We start from the raw sequence: 20,793 nt of genomic DNA, 5'->3' as shown, positions 1-20,793 counted from the left end.
AGCGATTTTTAAACATGGCAATATAGAGTTGAATACATTGTATTTGTAAATTTTACTGAACAAAGTAGAAGCTTAGACATTTATAGTTTTTCACCTAGCAATTTCAGTTCCTGGTTGGAAGATATGGTTTCATCTTTTTTATATCATTGGACACTCAAATGAGATCCTTAATTGCAAGCCCATTACATCGGTGCCCATCAACCACCGGGGCCAAGTGGGGGGCTGAATCGGTTATTTTTTTAACCAAAACATCTGGTGCTTTGGGAATTATGCGCACAGCTCCCCCTATCAGTCAGTGCATGATAAACCCACCCCACTAAATAATCATGGGCAAGCTGCCAATAGTGCAACACTCCTGTAATCTCGTATCCCAGGCAACACAATGTCACATGACCAACAGAACCAATCCATGAACTGTCTGACAGTCAGTGCTCTGCGTACATACAACTCGAGGGACCACCTCAAAATCTACTATCTATGCTTATGACGGCTATAGCTTGGAGGCTAAGCCTTCAAATATTTTTGAAAAATAAATGTTAAGCGATGTTCATCGAAAACCCCTACATTTACTATGGCGCTCACTCACCCTACAATCAGCATGTTTAAGATGAGGAATTAATTGAACATTTCAACATTATGGGAGATAGTGGTGGTGGTGGTAATGGTGGTGATGCCTAAATTCCAATCAAATACTGTTGAAAATAAATGGCTGTCCATCTTTTGCAAAGCATCATTCACTTTTTGATTTACTCCTTGAATCTAGTATTAGGAATTAAGATCATATTTAAGCAGTGTCAGAGTGTTGTCACATATGACCTATATTCATTTATAGGTAAACCAAGGTTGAAAAAATGATTTTCTGATCAGTAGATGAAGAAGTTGACAATCAAACAAAATTAGCTAAAAATACAGGCGTTTCACTTCGGTGCTACATTATTGTACTGTAGCATGAAATTTATGATTCAATCGAAGAACTGATCCAAATTGAAAGTGGTTAGTTGAGTGGATTGGACATCGGGTAGGAAACTGAGAGAGCCTCCCCAATAATGGTAAGACGTGTTTAATTTCGATCCAAGCTAATTCAAAAATGTCCAATTTCTCGTACCGGTAAATTGATATTGCTAATGGCGTGTTGATTACAATGAAGTACCTATACTTCGTACACTGTGGTGGTGTTCATGCGCACACTGTAGTGGTGTAGAGCATTGACGTGAGAACCTGATGGGAAATGGGAATCCAGTTTATAGAACGTAGACCAGCTCACTATAAGCCTTTCTAATTTGTTGAAATATTAACTGTGATTCATTGATAAAATATAATCAGCATAAAACTTGGATAATAAACAAATTGCATAAATCATGTTAGGCATGAGGCTTTAAATGATAAGATTTCATCAAATACTGCAAACAACGTGCGTGTGATCCAACTGAACGAAGAACAAAACACAAGTGATATATAATCCTAAAATAAAATTTCTATTTTTTTGTGCACAGTACACAAATCTATTTCAAAAAGCATTGAGCCTGTCCATCAGCTTTAGAGCACATGATAAGTTGATCTGGTTTCATCGTGCATGCTAGATCGGTGAGTTTCTGGTAAGCTTATGATAGCTACACAATAAATTATTGATCCCTATTTGAAAATGAGTTAGTAATTTTTAAAAGGAGTAGGCTTTATTACATTAGACAAACATTTTATGTCAATAGATGGCAGCAGTAGGGGGTTGACAAAATAATGTATTACATTGTTGATAACATTGCGGTCATTTAATGATTTGCCATTAAAAAATCTGAAACCAAGGGAATGAATGAAACACGTACAGTCAGTACAATGAAGCAGTACCGCGAGTAATGCGAGTTGTGAGATTTCTGAGAGTTGTAATCAATAGATAGCTGTAGGCCTACAATAGGCCTACCAGTACTCTGCTAATAGACTATATTTTCAATTTTATAACAATCATTTAGGCCTATAAACCAGAATGAATGAAAAAAAATTTCAGGTTTATTATTGGCTGTTGTGCATAATTAATAAATAAAGTTGATTTAAGTTGTTTTTAATCAATCCCAGCATGCACCATTTCCCGTTTTCGAGAATCCGCCAGAGTCCCTATGAAAGGGGCCGTCTCATAACACTAAAACAGTCACAAACGTGTAATCATGTTGGATAACACAATATGGTTAGCATTAAATACAGTCATTATTTTATTACTCTAAAATAACAGAGAATTATGGAAAACAACTTACGCGACATGAGCGATGGTAGAGTCCTCTTGTGGCGGAACCTTTACGTCAACAAACGGAGGATTTAGCCGGCGTGCGAGGTCGCCGCGACCTGGAAACTTTACGTGCGCCACACAATGGATGTATGTCGTCTAACGGCGTTATATCGATGCATATACATACACGATTCGGCGCTTATTCTACGAATAATCCTGTCACATTTTCTGGGGTCCATAAATTTCGACAATTTAATATGGCGTCCGTTCGCAATACTATGTCTGTACGCATGCGCCAAGCGTTTTATTATTTAAATTAGGTCACGTGATTCCCATGGCTGGTTGACCAGAAACATGTGCAAATTGTATCTGTCCATGTTTCTAACAAACCACGTGCTACTGCAGATCTGTAGTTTCTGGGGTCTACCCCTTGGTCATTGCACGTGTAACCGTGTCCGTAGGCCTACGCGTGTTCATTGGGATGATAGATTCAATTTCGAATTTAATCTGCAGACAACCTCGGCATTAAACATCCGGTCTATCAGCATTTTCTTAGGATGATGAATTATCTGCCAATGTATATTATTAGGAGACCAGGTCCATTAAGGAGCCCAGGAAAATTTTAAATGGGTTAAAAAGTGGGCACTTCGCCTCGGTCCTAGCGATGTTTTCTGAGAGGCCCAAAAACACTTCGCCACTTGGACTCCCTGCGGATGTTTTATTTAGGCCACAGCGCTTTCGTGAAGTTGCACTACCCCAGACGGCTAGGCTGGGCGGGCCTATCGGGAATACCGATCTGCAGACTCCGACTCCGTCAGTGTGGAAGAATGGCCTCCGCCACATTTCTGTAAACGCCGCCTTCATCCACTTGGGCCGATCACGATTCTAAGCATGCCTCCCTTTAGCAAGCAAAGCTACTGAGCTGTGCATGTTTCAGGTTTTCTCCAATCTGATTTGCAATGGACGCGCTATGAGCCGCTGTATTACGAGCGTTATTAGGAAATAGCGCCACCATACATAAACAATAACGTAAACACGCTGCGCGCTTGGCTATCTTCAGACCAACGGGATAACTCAACTTCTTCTATTCCAACAAGTCGAGGACCTCCCATGGTGTCGGGTTTTGGGGGATCTTGATTTGCTGACAGAAAGAAAGCAAAGGTGGTTACGTAAAATGAAAAACGTCATTTATTATTGTTAAAAAGGTACATTGGATCAACCAGAAGCTCTAGGCGTCATGATATCGGCGTCGTCCTCGGCACGTGGGATCCATGGATAAATGATGTGCCCTAAGCTCAGTCGTCTGATCAATTCGGACCATGAGTACGTCTGCTTCTTTACTAAAGTCTTCTGTTTGTATTTACGGTATATTTCACTCACTGACAGTTGAACAACCTGAAGAAAGTGACATTTAAACCATGAATCCAAGCAAACACTTTTAGCACTCTATCCAAATGAATTAAAACAACAGTCGCCCTAAGTTCTATTTCATAGAAAAAAAAACGTCATGACACACTACCCGACTCCGTTCAAAAACTGATATCGTTACTCATGGGAAGGTCATAGGGGAAATAAATCCATATTGGAATGGCGAGTTATATGGGGGCCATGGTGCAGAAAATCAAAATGATATAGGCCTATTTCAGAACAAATAAATTCCATTATCAAAGTCCCAGTATCAACAGGTGCAAACAATTTGAATTCTTTGTAAACCCACGCTATCGTACTAGCCCTACAATAATCTTTTAACCTGCATTGCCATGATAATTTGGTGTTGGTCATCCTGTTGCGTAGTGCGGTACACTTGGAAATTGATGTCACCTGAAATAAGGAGGATCGAACATTTATAAGTATACATGTAGTGTCTACGTAACACAGGGCGTAGCGTCGGGTATTTCTGGGAAGGGAGGTGGCTCCCCGTAATAGCGGAACATCATAACGATATGAATCGTGTCGAAAAATGCCATAAGCGCTCGCGGGGGCGTCTGGGTGTCCTCCCCAGACAGATTCATATGCCTGGAAATCTGCGTTCAGACGTTTCTGAAGGTCATTTTTTTCCTGGATGAAGCGACAGAGCGGCAGATTGATAAAATTTATTACATTTTTATTTAGTGCATGACTTCTGTCATCGCTCAATGTCGGTGGAATTTTTCACGTGTGGTTTTCCAAAGGGGGCGGAGGTTCCGGACCCACCCTCTGGATCTGCGCCTGAACGGCCACTAGCGGGATCCCACTCTCGGTGTTAAATTATTTTTATTTAAGAAATACATCCTAAAAGATGCAAACTTTGGGAGGATGAGCATTTTTTAGGAAAAGGGCAACCTCAATATGCCCGGCAATATGCATGGTAAGGCATAGTTCCGGACCCCTGAGACCACCCCCTAAATCCGCCCCTGCTGGAATATTTACTAACTTAATGGCAATCTAGGAACGTCAAAGTGACAATGTCATGGGAGAGCACTGCGTCTACCCACGATGACGATTTATCCACCATCCGAGGGACTCCATTGATTTGAAGTGATATTATATACCGTATTTAGCGTAAGAATGAAGTCAATGACTGCGAATATCTTTAAGTTGGAGTTCGCTGCAGGAATTGCAGACTGTATGATCAGATACACCTGTACCTGGCCGAACAAGTTGTCTAGTTCATCGATTACGATGCAACACGAAGTGTGTTTTGTGGTACATGCAGTCTGATTACCAGACGAAACGGGTAACCCCAAATCGTGTTGGTAACAATTTACTTTAAAGCAATGCACAATACAGAACATTTGTATAGCCTTCCAATAATATTCATATCTCGAAAGACAAAATCTTTTGGGAAATCTATAGCAAGCCATGGAAGCGAGGCATAAGCCAGTACAAGGAAAGGCCGTTGTAGCGTTGTGCGCCTCAGACAACTACTGACATCTATCGGATAGAATACACAACATACTCTAATCATTGCTCTGACAGGTGGCACAAAATATCGGGTAGAAGTTCTAAAACGTTTTAGTTATTGTGAAAACTTTAAAGACGATATCAAACCAACTTGTTATCAAGATAATTTACATTATGACTGAATTTCTTATAGATTGCATATTTATATGAATTGAATATTTTGAAACCAATGCGAATACAGTGATGCCTACTACAGAACAATTTACATGAAGAAACTCACGAAAATGTACAAAATAAATGAATGCAGGTATATCTAAATTTTTCTACCACACCCGCAATTGAATCTAGGCTTCAATATGCATCGAATACTTGTTGATATCTATTGTAAAAACATTACTAGTATTTCTGGTTGTTCTTTGATAGAATATCCAGGAGGTACAAAACAAGTAAATAGACTCACCAATAGTAAGGGACGAATGGCAGATAATCCTTAATAGCAGACTAGCTACTGGAACTGTGTTTAACAGGTGAATTATTTGACACAATATTCCATGAATAATGACAACCAGGAGCCGCAACTGAAAACAATGAAGTATCATAGGCTACTACATTGTACAAGTGCTTTGAAATAATGTACCTCTTCCGAATTACTACTGATTTAATTTTAATGTAGCTGAATTCTTTCATTATATATTTAATTCTAATCATATTTATCACAAATGAAATATTTCGTCTGCAAATACAGAAAATATATCATTTTACTTACAGCAGTAAAGGCTACATAATACACGATAAGAGTCGGCAGTATGAACAGCAATACAGTGAACAATAACGTCCCAATAAACAACTGGTCAATATCATAAGATGCAGAATCAACTCGTTTACGTAAAACATTCCATTTCTTTCCACGAAACAGGCGAAACAAGGACGACAACATGCTCACTTCTAAACTATACAATCTGAAACAAAATGGTGGCTACAATAACATTTGCATAGAATTTCCTGCAGATTGGAAACTTAGTGACATGTATGAAGGAGTGTGAAGTTTCAAATTTTTCTTTTAAAACGCAGATAGATTGAATATGCACCTCGCAGCGTAGACATAGAAACAGTAAATATGTAAAGTCATCATGCTGAGAAGGTCATATGTGAAGCTGAGCTGCATTGATAAACCGAGGCATCCAAATAATGACCCATACCACAAAACTCTGCCTAATAATGGCTGCAATAAATGCATATAACCTGCAAATAGAACATTTATTTCATTGAATGTAGAAGAAAGACTTAAGAATAGGGGCTTCACTTTTTTACTCTTACAAATTCAAAATGAAATCTGACGATCTACCTGTCCATAAATAATTGTGGTAAGTAAAGAACTTGCCAAGAAATTGAACCAAATGATTGTTCAATTTCAAACCTGCCGGAAATCCCATAATCCACGACAACAAACGGTGCAATTCTGTTATCAAATTCTAGAATTTAAGAGCAAATCTACAGTGAATATTCGCGGGAATAAAAGGTAAGAGACTTCATATCAAAAAGTATTCTATCAAATAGATGATTTTACTAGAGCTGAAGTGATGACTGTATGAGCTATTTGATTATGCCTGTCGTTTCGCATCAACCAAACCATGATGAAAATTCCAATGAGAACATCCAAAACTATTCCAAACCGAGCATTCCATCGACTGAAATATTCATAAAATTTGGATTTCAGCTCTTCTCGGCGTAGTTATTTTGACACAAAGTATAACTAATTCTAGTCGAACTAAACAGTCAAACAGGGTCCTGTTATAACACTGTACTAAATTGCAGGAGACCCTCACCTGTGCTGATAGACTGCATTTCTTCTATTGTCACCAACTGCATATTTCAACTGGTGATATTTCTCTTTGACTTGAGATACAGATGCAGGAAGTTGTATCACAGATGATACAAATTCATTTCCAGGACATCTGAAATTGACTGTAGAAATTAAACTACCGTAATCGTTTTCATCAAGAGAAATTTACTAAACAATTAAATTCACCTTGAAAATGTTCTGGATAAAATTGTCCAGACCATTTCTGTGAAACTCAACACTTTTCTAGGCATCCAAACAAGAGCGCATTCTAATAAGTTTTGTTGTTCAGTAATAGGTTGGAAAAACCATTTTAGTTCCCCACAGGAAATTCTGTTTAACATGTCGAGATGCACATTTGCCCAAATACAACCAATTAGAGTTGATAGATGGGGTTTTAATTGTTTTTCGATCATCAGATCTCCAGAACGAATTAGGCGATCGCAATCATACACAAAAATGAAAACTGTTGATGCACAATTGAGATTCTTCCAGTTACCACGGGCCGAACAACTGATATCTCCTGAATCTAACGATTTTATGAATATCCAGTTCAGCGATAATCTCTCTAGATGGCTTGAAATATTGACAAGGTCTGAAATATTCTTGGCCGATTCGTTTTGCCAGATTCCGACGATTCTGATACTACTATCATTATCGGTGTTGTTAGATTCATAAGCTTGAATCCACTTGTCAGGGGTGTAGTTTGAATCAAGAGGTGGATAATAGATACCGGATATACAAACTGAAGCTGAACTGACATCAACAGTTCCTAGAAGTATTCCTGATGGAGCTATACAGCAATTGTGAGGAATGAAAATTTTCATTATTTTAGCTGGCTCATTTACTGCGTTTAACGTTTCCATTTCAGCAAAAAATTAAATAGTTCCTTATGTCAAAATCACAAACAATAGTTCTACACCGTTTTATAAGTTGACACCACCAGCTTCAACCAAAAATCACTATTTTAAAGATAGAATAACTCGGCAGTTCAAAATCAGATGAAGCTGTCATTCCGATAATTGACGTGACAAGATCATTTCCCAAAATCTGAATTTAGACCTATAAAATGATAAAATAATGTGTAAATATGAATTCTATTTAGTTATCAGTAAGACATTATCGATAAGTAGAATATTATGACTAGGAATGGAAATTTGATATTGGGACAATCGCTGTTACAGTAAAATTCTGCAGAGATTAAGAGTGTATCACGAGAGGTCTTAAGTCCACAGCCATCTCGTGCCTCAATATAAATGCAAACTCATAACGGAACTGACGAGAGTTTTACGTTGCTATTCTATGATATGCTGTTGGTAAGAATGCACATCAACTAAAATAATTCAACAACTTAATTTTTAATTCTGAAGTCAGAAGTTTTTCTACCGTTTAGTTTCACGATCGGATATTTTCATCGTTTACAGTAGGTTTACCGCTAACTAACGTTACTATTTTATCACGTCGGACTTTTGTCGTGTAAGAATCCTCACCAGTCTTACTAGGCTCTAAAGCCTCCGATAACTATATCTGCACAGTCTGCAGAAGGGTCTACATTTCGGGTGCCAAGACAAATCAACCTTCAAAATGATGGACTATGAATTAGAAGAGGATAAAATGTAAGCGATAGATGAATAGAATAAACATTGAAGTAACGAAATATGGTCCTAATTCATTGAAATTATGTTTATTTAACTTAGAAGCCGTTTGTGTAAAAAATAGCGTCAATTTACTTCCGTGTTTCACTTCCGGGTTTGTTCAAATTCAAATTTTCTTTATTAATTGTCACTTTCTTGCCCTTATTCCTACGATTAAGTTCCCTTCATTCATCATGTTGAAGATTCTAATTAGGAACTGTAGAACTTAGAATTATGAGTGAGTTGTGAAATGCTGACAATGACAACGAGAGAAATCCCACAATAACGAAGCCAAGATTGAAAAATTCCATATCAGAATGATTATATTTGAGGAGCGACGTTTCAGCTATCACCTGTTAGCTATCATCAGGCGTACTGATAGAATACAGTACGCCTTCAGTACTCCTGATGATGGCTAACAACTGTAAGCCATCATCAGGTATTCCTCAAACATAATCATTCTGATATAGAATTTTTCTTGGCTTCGTTATTGTGGGATTTCTCTCGTTATCATCATACACGGATATTGTGAATCTTCTCGTCTAATGCTGACAATGATGATGGCGATGATATGTCTTTAGCTCTAAACCACTGCACTTGTCCACTGTAGTATAACATGGACGAAATCGGCATCTCTCTAGTCACTGTTTTTACTAAGAACCTTAGTGCTAGTGATGGTATATCATGCAATCTCTCAGTACATGCAGTATAGGGAGTGTCGTGAACTGGCGCCACTCGGACTGGGTGAACTCACGTAGATACAGCTCAGCGTCACATGAATTGCCGTGTTTGTTTGGGAGATTGAATCGACTTATTCAGTTTAGTATGCTGTTCGAATGGGAACTCAGTAAGCAATTTAAATGGGATCAGCAGGGTCCGATCTAAGCACTTGTCCGATTGCCCGGGACAAGTATATTCTCATTAGGGCAAGTAGGTTATCATTATCACTTGTCCCCCGGGCTAGTGCAATTTTATGTCACAAAGCTTTTTTCCCACTCGATACAACGAATGATAGTGCCACCAATCGGACTGCCTGTGTAGGGCAAGTAAATTTTGGAGGGGGGCAAGCCAAATTTCAGATATGCTTGCCCCCTGGGCAAGTGACTTTCATCCCTTAGATTGGACCCTGGATCAGTTAGGTCTAGCTCAGTCATAAAAATCACTCAATTTAAAGCCTAACTAAGGTCACTAAAGTCAAGATCCGATCTAATTGTCTGCGGTCTCAAGAACACCTGTAGTTAGGCTTAAAACTAGCCGATCTCTAACCATTCTTGATTCAAAGACTATTAAGATATTCATTTAAGAAATTAAAAAAAGAAAATCATCTTAATGAGGGAATTTGAAAAATTGAAAAATCGAAAATAAATGGACGAAGGAGAACACAAGATGACTATTGACTACAAGAAGAAATTGTCAATTTATTCATTATTTCGTGTTTTTTACGGTCTGTGTGCACTTGGCTTCAGATAAGAAATACCGGACGGTATCCCCTGGACAATTGCCCCCCCCAGACAATTGGCCCCCCCCAAATTAAATCCTTTTAATCTTAAGGTAACACAGATATTTACCTCTAATTAATTAGACAAAATAAACTAATTCTAGCTAATTAGTGCAGCTAATTACTCGAGGACTGATTTAAAGTTTTTGATTGGCTTAAGTAACACTGAAACTAATTCCACTTATTAAGTTTCCTTTAATTTGGTAAGTGAATTATAAGGTCAAGCATAGTACATGAATATATATAGGCCTATAGGCATTTTTTCATGGGTTGTTCTTGTTTATCGGTCCATGAAGCAATTCACTTTTAGTCTATTTGGGGGGTCGTCCAACTGTCACCAGTGATTGTTTGATTTCGCAGCTGTTCTCATATCCAGCGGTAAATAATGTCTACGCCCCTCTCAACCCACATTATAGCTGTTCGTTCGTTCAGCTGTGCCATAGTATTTAATCTAACAACTGCTACATATTGTATTGGTTGAATATATCTCCTCTACTGACAGTGACTGTTAGTTTATTCTGTTATGATAATTGACCTGAAAGTTGACATCGGTTGATACACAACATCGTACACAGTGTTCGACTGTTAGTCAGTTACTGGATTGTCACTGGATAGTTACACAAAGCATTTTACCTACCATTCATTGGATAAAAAAGTGTTACTAACTGTTCATTAGCAGTTGTTTTTGTCCTTTGAACTGACTTGTGTTAGTGGATGTGTCGTGGTCTACCTGTGGTAGCTATTCAAACATTTTGATTTATTGTTGCACGGTGCATATTCATAGCTAACCATTGAAAATCAAATCTGGTTTTCGCTCGTGTAGCGGATGGATGTACTCTACCCTAGATGAGTTTATTGTGACACGTAGTAGCATATTGCCAGTGTTACTATAATAAAAACTGAACCGAGAATGGATTACAACGACTATCATTATGATGGATACTTTCCAGTACCTACCTATGATATGGATCGATTATCACCGACCTCAAAATATGAACAACTTCCCTGGGAAGATGATATGTATGTATCTGAAGTTTTTTCGTTCATTTAGGACCAAGTCTCATTTGAATGCAACGATCCCGATGTAGCACAGGGTTTATGTCTGCTGATACAATAGGATTCTTTTAAGATTTTGTAAAATTCTTTGTGAAAAACAATCCAATTTTAAGAAGTTGGTAGGAATTGACGACATTGATCGGGATAGAATTCAAGTTTTTAAGCCCACTTGCTCAGAGCTGGTGCCGAGGTTCAATTATGGTAGTAAATAAACCCCTAGCCAGTTTTGCCTAAGAATTCCTCAAATGGTTTTGACAACATATTATTAGAATAATTATTTTGAGAAAATCATGAAGAGATAGAAACCGGTCTACAAGCTATGGGGAAGCTGTTTGTAACAAGCTGTTGAATGGTGTAACTTTCATGCAGAAGTTTGCATATATGAAAATTGATTAATCACTAGTTGATTCGCACATTGTATGTAAAATCATCGGCTTCTCTATCATTTCATCATTAAAAGTCTTAAAATTTAAACTATAGTTGAATTTTTTGAAGTTTGGGCCTTATAGCAAATTTCCAATGTTCTCTCAGCCATAGGACAGTTGCAAAACTTGAAATATTCATGTGATTTTTCCCAAACAATTGACATTATTTCAGAACATTTTACAGCTTGCTAACGTGGCAAACCAGGCAGAGGTTTTTATACCAGTTCTCGTATCTGCTGGTTTAGAGCCAAAATAGCTGAAGAACCACTAAAATGTTACTGCGAAAATCGGAAAGTGAAATGTCACCAATTTATGACACCAAACCAAATAGGCCTATGAAAAATAATTAGGTCTACCATGTCACAAACAACAAACTGGTTAAGGGTTAAACACTGGAACATTTGAACCAGACATTTGTTAGTCTGACCAGAAATATAGGTTGGGCTACATATTGTGAAAACGTATTACTTCCATTGTATTGGTTTTCATTAGTAATGCTTTATTAGCGCATAATAACAGTTTACAGGCACCATTATGACCCGGTATATAGTGATATAACAAGCGTGATGGATTTAATGCCAAAATACTTAGAAATCCGCTCCACGGAAATAGCTAAACGCGTGGAACAATGTCCTCGGTATTTATAAACAGTTTTTTTTCATGTTCGTATAGATTGATGATTCAGGATGTGTTTCATATATTTTCAGGGGTATGACCGTTACCTCAGGTTCGGTCACTCTCGTCAAAGATTCTCAAAATCTGATCGGTATCAGTATTGGCGGTGGCGCCCCCTTGTGCCCGTGTTTATACGTCGTTCAAGTGTTCGATAATACTCCAGCGGCGAAGGATGCTACGCTTGCTTCCGGAGACGAAATCGTTGGCGTCAAAGGTCAATCCGTGAAAGGTCGAACAAAAGTCGAGGTCGCGAGGATGATCCAATCGGTTAAAGTACGTTTTTATTACCAGTTGCTTAGCTGGAGTAAAGTGAATTGGTAGTTATTATTAGTTACAATTGTTTGATGTATTTGAATTTAGGGAGATGTCACTATTCAATACAACAAACTACATGCTGATCCTAAACAAGGAAAAACATTAGACATCAGTAAGTTCAGCCAGATGAAGGAGCATCACCTCTCATCTCAGATTAAACATCATATCTCAATTAGGCCTACACCTTGGAGTGACAAATGATTACTCCAAGATTATATCTATCTACTTATATGTTCTAATATAAAGCGAGCACAAAAATATTTCTCAACTATTTTTTTTCCAGTTCTAAAAAAGGTCAAACATAGAGTTGTGGAGACAATGAATTCCGGTACTGCTGACGCTCTTGGTCTCAGTCGTGCTATTCTGTGCAATGGTTTGTATTTTTTTCTATCATAATAGCCTATTTAGTGTACTTCAATGAATATGTCTTATCAGAAAAAATCAGTAAATTAAGGACGAAAGTGATTGGGCATCGACATACTTTTTGTGTTTTGTTTAGATGGATTGGTGAAAAAGTTAGAAGAACTCGAAAAAGTAGCGGGAACCTATCAAGGTCTGATGGAACATACAAAAAAATTACTGAAGGCATTTTTCGAACTGTCGTTAACGCATAAAGGTAATAGCGCTAGTTTGACTACGCAAAAATATGGTCCAAAATAATGGAAATCGAAATCTTATCAATTTTAGGAAAATCTGGGATGTCTACTGACTTCATGGAGTCAGGTTGTCTGTTACTAATTCTATTTGTTTGAATGTAATGATTTTCAGCGTTTGGAGACGTATTCGCGGCTATCGGTGTCCGAGAGCCGCAGCCTGTGGCGAGTGAAGCATTTACTGTTTTTGGTAATGCTCACAGGGATATCGAGAAATTTGCTATTCGATTGCTGAAAACGGCTAAACCTGTAAGAGATCCTGCATTGAATACTCGTGCTACACTTTCTGCAGTAGTTGCGCACTGTAGATTTTCATCGCGACTTCGACCAGGCGATGGGAATGTTGTTGTACGGTTCATAGCGGTCCTTCAAAGTCCTTGGGAATGGGTCAATTGTAGACCTTGAATACCATTTGCTCTAAAATCCTTTAATCATCGTCACGGTCCTTGATTGGCATGTTGTCTTGGTTCGTGACACAAATTGAATATTCATCGCTGTATTTGAAACAAACTTCATAAATTCCTAATTGATTTCCGTGTATTCAGAACATGGGAAATATGAACCCTGTTTTCGTGTGAAAGACTATTGCGAAAAGTGTTGCACTTATGAATTGTCACCATATTTTAACTTCATGTAATGCACACGTTTAGTTGATTTTCTTAGAATCGTTTTCCCTGCAAGAGCTGATTAAGACTGATTTGTGTTTCTGAGTGTGCTATTCATAATTTCTTCATCCGAATGCGAGAATATTCCCCCTACCAATGAAGCCGGCTTCGACAATTTAGGGTTTATGAGACCAGAGAGCAGCAGATACAGATGTTTCATCAGGCACACATCTTTGGAAAATAGGTGCATTCAGAGTAATTTAAAGGTTGAATTGAAAATCGCTTAATTAATACCAAATTCTCCTGTATAGAATTATTGAAAGCTTTGATGTATTTTTATTTGCTGCTCTTCGTTTTAACCCAAAGAGGATGTATCTACCGTATTCACAAAATAGTTTAACAAGGAATCGTTTTAAACATTTTTCGTGAAAACCCTGTACATTATCATCAGTATTGACAATACGACTGGGTGCCTGTTGAAATTAATTCACATGCACACTACTGTCGGATTGTCAGTTATTCTTTGTTAGATCTAAACATCGAGCCACCCATAGGTGAAGTTATTCAGTATCAGAGATAAGGCATGATGATTGGAAATCAATCAATACATATATTCCCATTTTTGACTTGACTCTGGAATCAGGCCTTATGTTAAAATGATATGATATGAACTGGACTATGAGTGGCTCCATGTACATTCTTATACAGGGTTGCCACTAAATAGAAATCAGGGAAAAGTCATGGAAAGTTGTTGCGATTGCAGGTGGCGCTTAAAATCAAACAGTTTCCGTCTATGTCTTAACATATTTGACTGTGTTAATTGATTGGATTCAGGGAACAGTGAGGGAACAGTGGCCACCCTGTTATATGTGTGTAGTTGATATTTTTAGTGCGATTGTTTTATTATTTTGTTTTTTACTGTGTTTACAGCGTTTGGTGATGTATTCGCTGCTATTGGGGTACGCGAACCACAACCCGCCGCCAGTAAAGCGTTCACACATTTCGGTGACGCTCACAGAGATATCGAACGATTCGCTGTTAGCTGTTTAAAGAAATGTAAACCTGTAAGAATCGTTTCTCCCCCCTCTCTCTCTCTCTCTCTCGCTCTTCACTCTCAACCGGCGGGAATTTCTCGTATCTCCTACTCTTCCCGATTCCGATATAAACTCACCCGTAAATGGCTTATCTCTGTGTGTGGTGAGATGATCCTGGTAAAACTAGTGCTAGTATTTCAAATAGATGAAGTTTATTCTAGGAATGAAATGATTCATTTTGAAATATGGATCATTGTAGAAGAATTGTAGCATCAATAATTGGCTATTTGAAGTACTATGTCTCTGTGAAACCCTATGTCGTGTTATTACCTGCTGAAATTCTATATGAGTTTAGTAGAAATCAAAGATTAATCAATAAGATAAATGAGTGGAGTTGTTATGGAGAGAAGATTAAAAAATCAAGCCTTTTCTTTTGAGCGGAAGTTGAACATTGACTCGCAATGTGGTCTCATTTTGATTTTCGATGTTTCAGCCTTATTAAAATCATCTAGTTTGATTTCGTTATATTTTTGTGTTCTGTTCTGCACATATTTTATCAATGTGAAATGCAAATTGTATATAGTAGTTTTAATTGCTATTAGATTGCTTGTTAGTTAAACGAATTAGCGAATTAGATTAACTAATTTCTTTGCTAGTGTGGCTAATTTCATGTGATTTTGAAGGTTGTGAGATTATTTTCTAGATGATCAGCGATCTGAACACTTATTTGAACAAAGCTGTACCTGATACAAGACTAACTATCAAGAAATATCTAGACGCAAAGTTTGAGTACTTGGTAAGTAGTGGCTGGTTTGAAGGTTAAGGTAGGCATAAGTTTCTGGGTAGCTCGATTATACTACATTTTCTTTATTTTTTTATAACAGTCGTATTGTTTGAAAGTGAAAGAAATGGATGATGAAGAATACAGCTACGCGGCCTTACAGGAACCTCTGTATCGGGTTGAGACTGGAAACTATGAATACAGGTACGTGGAATCCTACTGGTACCATCAAATTCATCAATACATGTATTTAAGAAGTGATTGGTATTTCATCATTATGAGCTCAGCTGCCTCGACTTAAACCTGTGATTGTGTTCTATTTTAGATTGATTCTACGTTGCCGACAAGAAGCTCGAGCACGATTTGCCAAGATGAGAAGTGACGTTCTCGTTAAACTCGAGCTGTTAGATCAAAAACATGGTACGCGTATGATACAGTTTAGATATCAGCTGAGAACAGGAAGATTGACATGTGACTTTAAGCCATTAGATTTACCGTAATTGGGACATCAAATCCTAGTGCAACTTAGCCGTTAAAATATGACTTACAAACTATGACTTACAGGGATATCGAGAAATTTACCATTCAAGTGAACATCTATGAATTCTGTTGTTTGTTTTTGTTTTTCAGTACAAGATATAGTATTCCAGTTGCAGCGGTTCGTTTCGGCGATGTCTAAATATCATACGGATTGTCATTCGGTATTGAAAGAAGCAGATGTGTTTCCGATCGAGGTCGATTTGTCCCGCAGCACGTTCACCTACGATAAATCAAACGAGTTTAACGACGAGGACGACGACGACGAGTTAGAAGAGGTCGGCGAGGTCGCTGGAGAGGTTCCTCAAATCAGCGGGGATCTCATCAGCACCGATTAAGATATTCCAATTTGTATTATCATTCCAAAAAATAACCAACATTGTTCCTGAAAACCTTACTGAGACGTTTTAAAGGCATTTCCTATTACGATCTTACAGCTGGAGTTATTTTTGCTCCAATGGTTTATGAATAACTCTTGAGAGAAAGACTTGTGAAGAACTTGGGTTTTCTTTATGATGTGAACGTACTAGGGTAACGCTGGCATTAGCTCGTATTTTGCATTTTTCGAGATCTGTTTTTGTCATGACTTTGTCGATTCCTTAAAAGTGTGACACTAAATGAGAATTTTGCCTCTAATTTGCCAATTTCGCTCAGTGAAATCTTGGTCAGTTGATACAGAAAGAAATATTTATTGTTGTATGAAAATATTCTAGTCTGAATTTAAACTATTGATTTATGTTAAAATGTAAATATTATACCTGATTATGTACATTGTTGTTGTATATCAATAGATTGTACATGTATTTAAAAATTGAAAATAAAATAATTTATTGAATAAATTTTAATTAATTTGTTCTGGTTTTCATACCTCTGTGCGTCGGGTAGAGTGAGTTAAAGAACGCCCATCCTCTTCACACGGCAGTTAAACGGTGGAAGAGTTTACATTCAGCATTGAACTCTGATCAATCTGGCTCACAAGGGTTCAAAATTGGATGCAGATAATGAAGACAGACCCTGTTGGAGTTAGTGTGAGGACGGTGTCATGGGTTTACCGCGGTGGTGACCACTGACTGTAGATTTGCAAGGTCTGAATTGCACTGTAGCATTGGATGATTAGAATCTATTAGATATAATCAAAAATTTGATATAATTCATATTAGCCCAACACTATGGATAACTTCTTGTCTTATCTGATCCGCATGGCTAGTTGAGGCCGCTTAAATTCTTGCATTCCGGCTTTAAATCTTTTGAGTCGATCCATAAAACAGTAACACATACTTTTTAGTATAGGAGTTACTTTTTTATTTCATTTATTTCTACATTCATAATAGTTATGCAAAATACAATCTGAAATGCTTTCAAGATGGGATCTCGCACAAAACGACAACACATACATACACTATATGTACACATTAGGAGCTCATGAGATTTAATTTTTACATATGCGAAAATCTTACAACAAATATTTGCGCATCAAATCTTTATGAAATCAGTACCAGCTTCACAAATGTATATAATTTTTTTTTCAGTCAGAAAAACGGCATCCGAAAATTAAAACACTGCAGAAATCAAATGAAAAACATACAATTTTTTTGTATAAACTAAACTAACTTTGCGATATCGTAATATATGAATATCTAAGCATTCTTTTAAGAGATTTCAAATCTAGATTTAAAACCTTAATCATTAATCTAGATGATTATACCATAAGTCTTTGTGTAAATTCCTTATATTTTTCTTCATACAGAATGAATACAGCGATAGTATACATTCATCAAAATAGGTCTTAAAATTACCAAACGATGAGGTAGAACCAATGAAACCTATGATAATGTGGATATTATATTCATTATATATTATCATTACTATATATCATATATAGGATATATTTTTGAAAAAAATTAATCAAAATCTCTAATTTTATTGTCATAGACAGCATCTAGAATTTCACAACGGAATGTGCAATCCTGACTGCCACACAGGTAAGCAGTATTCTAATAATGAAGTACAGTAAACCTTGCCTTACTTGGAACTTTGGGGTACTCCCAAGCATGGATGCACTTGAACCTAGTAAAACCCAAGTACGTAATGAAATTTATTACTCTTAAAAAGAACTCCCACTCATAACATAAATCTAGATAGTTCCTCATATAATATACAATAAGATGAATTACTAAAATAAGTCAGATTTTCTCATTTGAGGCCAAAAATCGTTCCGTGGGTTTTGTCATAATAACGAGGAGTAATGAGGTTCCACTTTACAGACTGACCATTTCATCATTATTTACAAAACAGTTTCTTTCCATACTCCGTCAAGACTAGAATCATTTTTGTTTGAAAAGAAAATCTTCGACGTTTTAGTTTTTTATAGATAAAAAGAGCATTTTTAGTATATACCGTATGATATATAATACATCCAATACAATATATATATATATATATATAATATACATATATATATATATATATGAAGAGTAAAATCACAAATACATTTGCGGATGTTAAAAATTTATACAAAAATATTTACACTTTTCTTTTTCGTCATCAAAATTGTGCCGACACACACGTGTTAATAACGATAATCAATGTAAGGCAAGATAATAATTCTTGTTTGAGATGCGCGCGTCGTTGTGGGGTACGGTTGGAATTATTTTTTCTGGGAGACAAAATAAACTAGAAAAAAAAAAATAAGAAAGTGTTGCATATAATTCAACCCCGATACGAACGAGTTTTTGAATGCGTTGAAACTCAGCAGATCTGCACTCAACAGAAAATTACGAGATATTCCGCATTGCCATTGATTACTGATACACGTCATTCATTTTCAACATTTTTCACAGATTTCGCACAGTTTCAACACCGGCAATTTATGTAGCAACATTATCAAATTCATAGGGTCCACCGACCTTGTTGCGAGATCATAAAGTCACAGGAAACACTTTTATTTCATGCCTATTGTAGGAACATTCTTTCAGCGAACTGACTGAAAAACCAGGTTCTATCTTCTACAAGAAGATCTTTAAACAAATTGCACCTACAAAAATTTACAAAGCCTTCACGTACATTTACCTATTTTACCAAAATTCTGTCCACTGTAGGAAATACAGTACACACACACTTCTACAGGAATGGATACCTGTATTTTGAAATCAAATAATTTTTGCATTTGGATGGCGAACTGCACAGTCATGACTTTAACTGACAACTGGTCTTCTAAGATCATTTTGGTGCATTCAAAACCAGCTTTATTTAAGACCATTCAATTAGTAAATGTAAAAGAAGTACCGGAATCTTAACGTTTTGAAAATCTCATCATTGCCATGTCTATTTTCAGAGGCATACAGTAAAAAATTTAATTAACTTTTGTCATGATAAAATTTTTCAATCTCATACTTTCAGCCGATATCCGCAGACTCACGAAATAAAAACATTAATAGCAAAATTATGTTTTTACTATTCACAGAGGAATAAAACATAATATTAGCAAAAAACTTAGTTAATTAACTTAGTTAATTAAGCATAGCACCTTCAATACTGAATTAGTCGAGAAAAGTCGAAATATCCGAAACATTTCGATCAAAAATAAAACACGACTGCTATCATAGCATTAATAGGCCTTAACCTCATAAGAGAACTTAAATATTTCAAATATTGAGAGCAACTATTCTCAAACACTACAACAGTACTGCTTTAACCAATAAAACCTGCGGTACAAAGCAATGTTAAATACGATGAAATAAAATAACTCATTCATGTTCAGGCACTCGTCGATAAACTTGATGGCACGTATTTTTTTTCTGTCACCAGATCGGATGAAGTGTTCATTAATTTACATAATTTTGTTCTTCGGAAGCAATGAAAAATGTGCGAATATCAGTGAATTAAATCAACTCCTGCACGAGAAATCGACGTCATATATTCGATACAATATGACTTCAATCGATCATTGATTCTGAATCTAGAATCCACAAAGTCTGAGAGTTTGTAAAAAAGATTCACACGACAATAACGACGACAACGTTTCTCGGTTAAACGGTTTTCATTTTCATTCGGTTTAAATCAATCCTGATGAATATGTGCTTTTTTTCACGAGTTCGATCGGCGATCATAGAAAGTCTCATCAGCAGGTGAATGATCACGACGTTAGATTAGAGTTTTACGGTTATCGTTATCGACACTAGATGGCGTTGGAATAGTTTAAACATCGACAGGCGCGTTATTTCCGCGCATTCGTGAAATGCTGTTGTAATGATCTTCATAACCGAAATCACCGTACTGAAAAAATCAACAAAAATACATATAATACAAATACTAATGAGATTTACCAAACAAATCAATATAAATTCATGATTTAGCTGCTGAAGTAATTTTGCTTCTTTTGTATAAATATGAAATAAATCATTTGTAATTCAAATGCAGACACGTAGGCCTAATTCTATGTTTCGGATTTTAACAGCAAAGATTATATACTAAATTATTGCGTCTTTAAACACTGAAGGTTAACCCTTTCACTGTGTCAATGATAAATGTTTTATTTTTTCTATTCAAATTGCTTTATCTTTTTACCTGGGGACCCCAGCAGACCAGAGTACAAACATTGACGTAGCGAAGGGGTTAAGACAGCAAATAAATCTCTCATAGA

At 36.7% G+C, this 20,793-nt stretch overlaps 3 protein-coding genes and 1 long non-coding RNA gene across 14 annotated transcripts in view; 2 read left to right on the top strand and 2 right to left on the bottom strand.

Annotated features, from left to right (window-relative positions):
• The first annotated feature begins 2,147 nt into the window (after window positions 1-2,147).
• LOC141903221 (uncharacterized) lies at window positions 2,148-5,969 on the top strand. Of its 2 annotated transcripts, none has more exons than XR_012619063.1 (4): window positions 2,148-2,176; window positions 5,292-5,405; window positions 5,522-5,625; window positions 5,867-5,969. It is a non-coding gene; the product is annotated as an uncharacterized LOC141903221 (long non-coding RNA). The 2 variants fall into 2 exon arrangements; XR_012619062.1 differs by lacking the exon at window positions 2,148-2,176 and adding an exon at window positions 5,165-5,190.
• Window positions 3,405-10,743, bottom strand: LOC141903208 (phosphatidylinositol N-acetylglucosaminyltransferase subunit Q-like). 3 transcript variants are annotated; one of them, XM_074791266.1, is made up of 9 exons: window positions 10,708-10,743; window positions 6,925-7,053; window positions 6,666-6,786; window positions 6,444-6,570; window positions 6,187-6,340; window positions 5,865-6,057; window positions 5,559-5,676; window positions 3,966-4,036; window positions 3,405-3,610 (listed from the first exon to the last, which is right to left on the bottom strand). In XM_074791266.1, exons 3-9 carry the CDS (start codon window positions 6,729-6,731, stop codon window positions 3,431-3,433), a joined length of 909 nt encoding a protein of 302 aa, XP_074647367.1. In that variant the 5' UTR covers window positions 6,732-6,786; window positions 6,925-7,053; window positions 10,708-10,743; the 3' UTR covers window positions 3,405-3,430. The 3 variants fall into 3 exon arrangements, with proteins under 3 accessions (XP_074647367.1, XP_074647364.1, XP_074647365.1); XM_074791263.1 differs by lacking the exon at window positions 10,708-10,743 and adding an exon at window positions 7,128-8,048; XM_074791264.1 differs by lacking the exon at window positions 10,708-10,743 and adding an exon at window positions 7,672-8,047.
• On the top strand, window positions 8,471-16,908 carry LOC141903212 (PRKCA-binding protein-like). Of its 2 annotated transcripts, none has more exons than XM_074791283.1 (10): window positions 8,471-8,554; window positions 12,259-12,499; window positions 12,587-12,653; window positions 12,825-12,914; window positions 13,041-13,157; window positions 13,310-13,443; window positions 15,537-15,629; window positions 15,718-15,818; window positions 15,940-16,034; window positions 16,245-16,908. In XM_074791283.1, exons 1-10 carry the CDS (start codon window positions 8,523-8,525, stop codon window positions 16,487-16,489), a joined length of 1,215 nt encoding a protein of 404 aa, XP_074647384.1. In that variant the 5' UTR covers window positions 8,471-8,522; the 3' UTR covers window positions 16,490-16,908. The 2 variants fall into 2 exon arrangements, with proteins under 2 accessions (XP_074647384.1, XP_074647383.1); XM_074791282.1 differs by lacking the exons at window positions 8,471-8,554; window positions 13,310-13,443 and adding exons at window positions 10,364-11,090; window positions 14,730-14,863.
• A 1,740-nt stretch (window positions 16,909-18,648) lies between these two features.
• Window positions 18,649-20,793, bottom strand: part of LOC141903209 (protein tweety homolog 2-like) — a 35,324-nt gene continuing 33,179 nt past the window's right edge. For all 7 annotated transcript variants that reach the window (XM_074791268.1, XM_074791269.1, XM_074791272.1 and 4 more), the window contains one exon: window positions 18,649-20,426. In XM_074791268.1, coding sequence (XP_074647369.1) covers window positions 20,349-20,426 — 78 coding nt within the window. In that variant the 3' untranslated portion in view covers window positions 18,649-20,348. The remainder of the gene's footprint in view (window positions 20,427-20,793) is intronic.

Source organism: Tubulanus polymorphus, chromosome 4, assembly GCF_964204645.1.
Source record: "Tubulanus polymorphus chromosome 4, tnTubPoly1.2, whole genome shotgun sequence".
Classification (NCBI taxonomy): domain Eukaryota; kingdom Metazoa; phylum Nemertea; class Palaeonemertea; order Tubulaniformes; family Tubulanidae; genus Tubulanus; species Tubulanus polymorphus.
Note: the sequence above shows the minus strand (reverse complement) of the source record. Positions and strands in the feature narration are given on the sequence as shown.

What these genes read in the sequence shown, in the direction of transcription:
- LOC141903208 (XM_074791263.1), bottom strand. Translation starts at nt 7,804, where the DNA reads ATGGAAACGTTAAACGCAGTAAATGAGCCAGCTAAAATAATGAAAATT. An exon ending in TTATCCAGAACATTTTCAAG is followed by an intron (nt 7,054 to 7,127) that starts GTGAATTTAATT and finishes AGTCAATTTCAG; the next exon opens with ATGTCCTGGAAATGAATTTG. An exon ending in CAGTCATCACTTCAGCTCTA is followed by an intron (nt 6,571 to 6,665) that starts GTAAAATCATCT and finishes CTTAAATTCTAG; the next exon opens with AATTTGATAACAGAATTGCA.
- LOC141903212 (XM_074791282.1), top strand. Translation starts at nt 10,981, where the DNA reads ATGGATTACAACGACTATCATTATGATGGATACTTTCCAGTACCTACC. An exon ending in TCGTGCTATTCTGTGCAATG is followed by an intron (nt 12,915 to 13,040) that starts GTTTGTATTTTT and finishes TGTTTTGTTTAG; the next exon opens with ATGGATTGGTGAAAAAGTTA. An exon ending in ACTGTCGTTAACGCATAAAG is followed by an intron (nt 13,158 to 14,729) that starts GTAATAGCGCTA and finishes CTGTGTTTACAG; the next exon opens with CGTTTGGTGATGTATTCGCT.